Source organism: Castanea sativa, chromosome 3 (genome assembly GCF_040712315.1).
Source record: "Castanea sativa cultivar Marrone di Chiusa Pesio chromosome 3, ASM4071231v1".
Lineage (NCBI taxonomy): Eukaryota > Viridiplantae > Streptophyta > Magnoliopsida > Fagales > Fagaceae > Castanea > Castanea sativa.
In genome coordinates, this window is record NC_134015.1 from 23,073,474 (window position 1) to 23,080,636 (window position 7,163).

At 39.4% G+C, this 7,163-nt stretch overlaps 1 protein-coding gene across 1 annotated transcript; it reads right to left on the reverse strand.

Moving 5' to 3' along the window:
• Positions 1 to 5,410: 5,410 nt before the first annotated feature.
• LOC142628700 (uncharacterized) lies at positions 5,411 to 7,163 on the reverse strand. The gene is made up of 2 exons (XM_075802746.1): positions 6,916 to 7,163; positions 5,411 to 5,882 (listed from the first exon to the last, which is right to left on the reverse strand). The coding sequence occupies exons 1-2, from the start codon at positions 7,161 to 7,163 to the stop codon at positions 5,411 to 5,413; spliced, it is 720 nt and encodes a 239-aa protein (XP_075658861.1).

Sequence of the window (7,163 nt, forward strand, 5' to 3'; positions counted from 1 at the left end):
AGCCTTACTTCATCCAGCTATGTCTCGGCTATAAACACGATTGTAGGATCTTGTGTCTGGACCAAATCACCGAGCTCTCGAATTGTCTATGGGTTCCCAAGCCCACAACAATTCCAAACCAAGAAACTCATTGCTTTTGATAGGGCTGCCCTTATTTGAGAGAGAAACCAGACGGTGTTTACTTGGTAACTTTGTTGGATCATTCACAATACTAGAGAGTCGTTTTGAAGTAACGAGCTTCGTACAGCTTGAATATGCTCTTGTTCTTGATTTTATTAATCTCTTCTAGGTGTTAGCTTGCGGTGGAGGATCAGCCAAAACCTAGTTAATGAATTTCAAACAAAATTTGTGACTTCAGTTTCTACTATAAATTAATTTATGGCTTTTTAATTTTTTATTATTTCTCTACTAAATTGCTTTTTATTTCTTCCATCATCCATAAAAAGAAGCAACCTTTTCTCTCTCTATCACCAAGATTCCAATAAGCAATCCCTCAAGCAAGCCATGAAATGTACCTCTCTCTCCCTCTCTCTCTCTCTCTCTCTCTCTCTCTCTCTATATATATATATATATAATTCTTTTTAGATATGTGTTTGGAAATACTATTCAAAATGCACTAAAACTAGTTTTTTTGGAACACAAAAAATTAGGGTTTATGCCAAGAAAATAAAGTCTTTTTTGACTAATTACTAGCAACTATTTATTTTAATACTTTTATAAAACCTACATAATTTGGATAGGAATTGGTTTGGATGAGGATGATGATGTTATGTTTATTATATGTCTACTTAGTAAATTTGTTGCTTTATACTTTGATTAAAAAAATACAAAAGGAAATCTTTATTAGGTTTATACAAGTTACTTGATAAAATTGCTGAATTGTCTATTTTTTTCTCTAGAAATCCTAATATATTGAGTGTGGTTAGGAGGAAGAGAGGTGAGGATGGTAGGGTTGGTGGTGATCAGCAATCCAAGTTAGAGTTAAGCTCACTATATTGAATATTTTTTGTTAGTTTCATGTTATTCACGTATGTGAGATTATTTTTAGAATACTTTCTTTTAATTTGAAGCTATATGCCTATAAAAAAACCATTAGGGAATCCTTAAAAGAAAAGGAAAAAAGAAAAAGAAAAAAGAAACTAATTTTTTTTTTTTTGAGAACAAAACTAAGAAGTCTTTTGATGATGCTTAGAAATCAGTAGGTTGGAATACTTCAGGCTATGGTGATGGTTGTAGATCCTGAAAAGAAAGAAAAAATTGTCAAGGGTGACCGGTGTAACCCGGCCAAGGACCCTTCAACGATTAAGTCAATTTTCTCTGTAGAATACAAGGATGAGAAACTATGGATCATAGAACTTACCTTGAGTGAATGGGACTTGCTCATTTTATAGAGAGTTAGAAGTGAGTTTACTTGCTCGGATCTACCACCATTATGGGTGATGTATGTGGTTAATGGTGAAAATGGGGTACGTGGAGCGGATTACGGGGAATCCCCTCCACATTTTAGGAGTAGTGCATCACAGTCTAATTATATGATGCGTTTTGAGAACTTTCTCATAGAATTCACTAAGTGTCCTCTGGTCGTCCATGCCCTTAGGTCATGGATGACCATCTTGAAATTGGATGACTTTGTTACCTATGAATGAGTTGTATTTTCACCTATGATGCTCTCCCTAGATTTCTTTCCTCACAAAGCTTTCTGGACGTGGTCTAGTTATGGACGACCACTATGGACGAGTTGACCTTAGATTGATCCCCATCAGTTGCCCCATTTTCCTTGTGTCGTCCATGCTAATGTTGGCTTGACACGTGGTGGTTTTCCATTGGTTGAGGGGTCCTCCAGGTGGCATATTAGGATAATCCGAAATTGAATGCTCTAGATGTTGACATGTGGCATGATCTTGGGGCTTGCTTGTCACATCATTTCGTTCTTCAAGAAAAGTGCCATGTGGCATTTTCTGGTTGGTTCACATCGTTTCAGTGTCCAGGTCTGCCGCCTGTAAATAGTGCAATTCCTCTCTTACCCTCTCACATTTCTCATATTTTCTCCTTTGACATCAGTCGTCTAGCACTTCGTCTAGGAGTTTCCTCCCGTCCTTAGTCATCCTAGTTTAGAGCCAGGTATCCTCTTCTCTTCGTTTCTAAGATTTTCTTTAGAGTTTTTTTCAAAATGTTTGAGACAATAGTGTCTTTGCCTAGTGATAGGGAGGAGAGGGAAATAGATGAGTATCATGGCGATAGTAACTCTAGTGGTGGTGACAGTGAGAGTTATAGTAGTGGTAGTAGTAGTAGTCGGGGGAACACCACAGACAAGCAATACTCGTCTGGAGTTCCTGGGGTTCCTCTAGAAGTCCTTCAAGAAGAGATGAGGACGAAGATGGCTTCTGGGTCGTCCGTTGGTTTGTCCACCAACGCCCTTTCATCTGCCTTTTCAAGTGAAAAGGAAACTTTATACTATTGTGCTGTAGGCATCCCTTCTAGGACGGATGAAAAGAAACTCAATTCCCTTAGGAGTTGGTACCAAATTTTGGATGATCTTAACCCTCGTTTGGCTGTCCGTGGCGAATGGTGCTATACTTCTCATTTTGGAGTTGGCATATATGAGGCCTATCAGTTAGGGGGGCTTAGGTTGCATCTTAATTCATTTGCTAGGGAAATACTTCATAGGTCAAGTATAGGCATAAACCAGCTCAACCCCAATGCATAGAGGCTCATTATATCCATGCAAACATTGTGGAGGGAAGTTTTTTGATGGGAACCGTCCTCTTATTGTGGATAAGTTCCTATATTGTTACAAACCCTCGAAGATAAGGCAATCCCTAAGCTTCTACCAATTTTTTGCTAGGGCTTTTAACTGTAGGTTGGTTAAGTCCCTCCCCACATTTGATAGAAGATGGAGGACAAAGTTTTTCTTCATCTCAGGGTATTGGGCTGGGAACCTTGTTGAGGTAGGCAGAGACCCATTTTTCTCCCTACATTGGTGAGATGGGTAATCTTCGTCCAGAGGGTATATTACTTTTCATTGCTCGTCTTACTTCCTTTGTTATATTTATCTAACTCTGTATTTTTTTTTTTTTTACAGTTGTAAGACGACCCTCCTTGAGCAAGTTTTATCTTGATCGCGTCCAACAGGCATGCTCATTTGTAGATGGGACTTTTCATTCCTTAGTAACCCTTCGTTATTTAGCAACTTAGGGGCTTGGACCTGAACCAACTGAGGAAGCACTTGCTCATAAGCTTACCACATGTAGACATGAGTTATTTACATTGTATCTTCACTGATTAATTCGACTAAACCCTAACACTTCTTTCTTCTTGTAGCGATGACAACCATGAAGGAGAACAAGGGGAAGGGTTTGGCAGATGAGGAAGCTGTCTGGGAAGGAGAGGACGTCCACTCTTAGCCTTGTCCAACTGGTGTAGAGAAAAGGAAGGTTCTATCCAAAACCATAGATATGGGGAGTCTTCCTAGTCGCTAATGTAATAAAAAGCCAAGACATGGGTTGTTTAAACCTAAGGTCATCAAGGCTGGTTCTTTTGTCCTTCTTGCTCCTGCCAAACAGCCATCCACAGTACAAATCCTTGATGTGGACTTGTCCAATCCCCCTGAAGTCACCCCATCCAAACCTTCAAGTGGTAGCCTCATGACCCTTCTAAGGAGTGAAGGCCTTGCATGGGAGAGGTTTTAGTAGGTCGTGTCTGAAGATGATGTTGCCATTTGCTATGATACATCTGTGAAGGAGTTTAAACGATCTACAGTTCATGACCTCTTCAAGGTACCTCTTCAAGGAGTCTATATCTCTTCATACAGGCTATGACTAAGTTTATGGCGGGGTCTAGACAAGCTTATGATATGGACAAGCAAAGGGTTAGGCTTGAGGCGAAAATTCACGATATGGAGAAGGAATCTAGTCGTTGAGCTGAGGTGAGGGCTAAGTTGGAGGATGAGGTGAAGGAGCTGAAGAACCTCGTCGAAGAGTTAAAATTAGATGCCGTTGAGAAGGATACTTGTCTTGACCATCTTCAAAAGAGAAGCAACAAGCTCTACACTCTTCTGGGTGAGACTAGAGAAGCAAACATCAGGGAGTTCAAGGCGTCTAGCGAATTCACTGACCTTTTGGACAAAAAACTATGCTGCTAGTTTTGAGGACTTTCGCATTAACGCCCTAGAACACTTCCATAGGGTGGATTTCAATCCATCAAACTTCGTGTTTCTACTGAGAGTTCTCCACTCCAAACGAGCTATGAAGACGTAAATATTGAAGACAACAATTCCACTTAGCTTGTGAAGGATGACCCAAAGTCTAGGGGTATTGCCCTCAGTGGTTTATCTCCAAAATGAAATATATATTTTTACTTGTTTCTTTGCTTTTTTCTTCTTTTTTAAGGGTCCATTGTTTTGCACCATTTTAAGTTTCTCTAAGTACATTAATGTGTCCATGTTTAAGGACAAGTGTTTATACAATTGCCTTTCTTGGGCTTGATACATTAAAGGTTTTTGGACGATGGTCGTCTACTTTTTTATTTATGAACATATTTTCGTCCATGTTTGAATACTCATCCTTTTTTTTTTTTGCCAATTTTAATTCCAAGTGTCCTTCATCCATAGTTAGGACTTTATTTAGGATAGATGAATATTTTCCTTGTCCTTACCTGGAATTTTACTTGGCTATTTTTATTTTCGTCCATAGTTTGGATTACTCAGTGGATTGGACGTGTCTTCCATATAAAATGTGTATTGCATGCATACTTTTCTTCGTCCTTTATTTTTGGATGAGTGTACTAGGAGGTGCTTGTTCCTTCCCTTTGTACTTACGTTATTGCCTTAGGTTTTATGACAATTTGCCTTTTCCTAGTTTAAGGATGGCTCAAGACAATACATCTCTACATCCAAAGATTTTAGACGTCTTTCATTTTTTATGGACGTTAGTTTTACAGAATTATCAACACTTAAGTTATAATATTCAAAATGCTTTATATACAAGAGAACTTTGTACATAATATCGTCCATGGACATCATTTATGCAAGTACCTAGTTCTTTTTTTATGGAATTCAAATAACTTTATATACAAAAGGGCATTGTTCGTGACATCGTCCATAAACATGTGCTAGTAGCTAGTTCTTTTTTAGGGAATTCAAATGCTAAGAAACATAACATACTACTAGAAAACATAAGTGCCAAAAGATAACATAAATAGACTACTAGTGATTGCTAGTAACCTTTAGTCTCATCTATGCTGATCTTCCTAACGAGTCTTCTTCACTGGTAGTACTTCCTCAAGTGCTCCACATTCCACAGGTGCTCCATCTTTCGTCCACCCAAGACTTCCAAGTAGTATGAACCTCATCTTTTGGAATTGATAACTCTATATGGTCCTTCCCAATTAGGATGAGATATCCAATGTTGAACTACCATGGCTTCACCAATGCGTCATGGTGCTTAGTCATTAGGTTTTTGTAATGTGCCACCCTCTGTTCTGCATCCATCCTTACCTCATCAATAAGGTCGAGGCTTAGATGAAACTGTTTCTCATTCTCCTCATTGTTATAGTAGGCTACCCTATAGCTAGTTAGACCAACCTTCGCGGTTATCACTGCATCACTTCCATATGCTAACTTAAAAGGAGTTTCTCCAATTGGAGTCCTTACTGTCGTCCTATATGCCCAAAGGACACTGGGTAATTCCTCCGGCCATATCCCTTTTGTCCTCTCAAGCTGAGTCTTGATGATCTTCAGTAGGAATTGGTTTGCAACTTTAGCTTGTCCATTAGCTTGGGGGTGGAAGGGTGAGAAGTAGTGATTCCTAATCCCTAATTGCTCGCAAAACCCTCTGAAGAGTGTATTGTCAAACTGGCATCCGTTGAAAGAGCACCTTGGGATTCTGAAATGACAGATAATGTTTTTCCAGACAAAGATTCTGACATTCTGCTCAGTAATTTTTGCCAATGGCTTTTCTTTCACCTATTTGGTAAAATAATCAATCCTTACCACCAAGAGCTTCATTTGTCTCATCCCCAAGGGACAAAGGATGTACAACCTCCACTGAGCAAAGGGCCAAGGGGCTACTATTAAGGTGAGGTACTTTGATGGTCATCTGGGTATGTTACTGTAGCGTTGACACTTGTCACACACTTTGATATAAGTTTTGGCATCTACTTGCATGGATGGCTAGTATTATCCTGCACGGACTATCTTATGGTCGAGGGATCTAGCCCCTGAATGATTTTCACATGCTCCTTCATGGACGTCCCTCAGGATGTAATGAGACTCTTCTAGAGTTAAACACCTCAAATAAGGCTGAGAGAAACCACTTTTATATAACACCTCATCCATAAAGACAAACTTTGTTGTTGCTTTTACCCTTACCTTGCTTTATCCTCTAGGAGGAGCTCGTCTTTGAGATAAAACACGATTAAAGTGGTCCAGTTGGCTACTCTATCTATCTGATTCACTTCTGGAATGTCAATGGGATGTACTGGACTTTAATTTGATCACTCACCATCTTGTCTACAGATGATGTCTTAGCTAGGACGTCAGCTTCCATATTATCTTCCCTCAGTATCTATTAAAATTGAGTTGTTTTAAAGCCTTTGATGCATTGCCTAACTTTGCTCAAATACTTTTTTATCCATTCTTCCTTAGTTTCACACATTCCATCCACTTGGCATATCACCAACTGTGAGTCTCCTTGAATGACGACTGAATCTACTCCAAGTGATTTGGCTAACTCCAAACCCTAAAGTAGGGCTTCATATTCGGCTTCGTTGTTGGTTGTCTGGAACTGTAGATGGACGGCATTCTCCAGATGATCCCTTTCTAGTGATTGTAAAACTATCCCAATTCCTCCTACATGCTGTGTGGACGAATCATCCACATGGACGACCCACTACTTTGCCCCATGGTCTTCATTCTACTGATTATTGGCAGTGGTGAATTTGGCAATGAAGTCTGCAAGGACTTGAGCTTTTATTACTTCTCTTGGTCTATGTCGCACGTTAAATTCACTAAGTTCCACTGCCCATTGGATCAATCGTCCAATGGCCTCCAGCTTATACATAGCTTTCTTCAACGGATGATCTATCAGGACGTTGATTACATGAGCTTGGAAATAAGGCCTAAGCTTTCTTGCTACTGTTATCAATGAAAATGCTAACTTTTCCAT

Bases quoted from the DNA above. Each gene is read 5' to 3' on its own strand.
- LOC142628700 (XM_075802746.1), bottom strand. From the start codon at position 7,163: ATGGAAAAGTTAGCATTTTCATTGATAACAGTAGCAAGAAAGCTTAGG. The intron at 5,883-6,915 runs GTAGAATGAAGA...CTGTCATTTCAG, and splicing joins TTCACCACTGCCAATAATCA to AATCCCAAGGTGCTCTTTCA.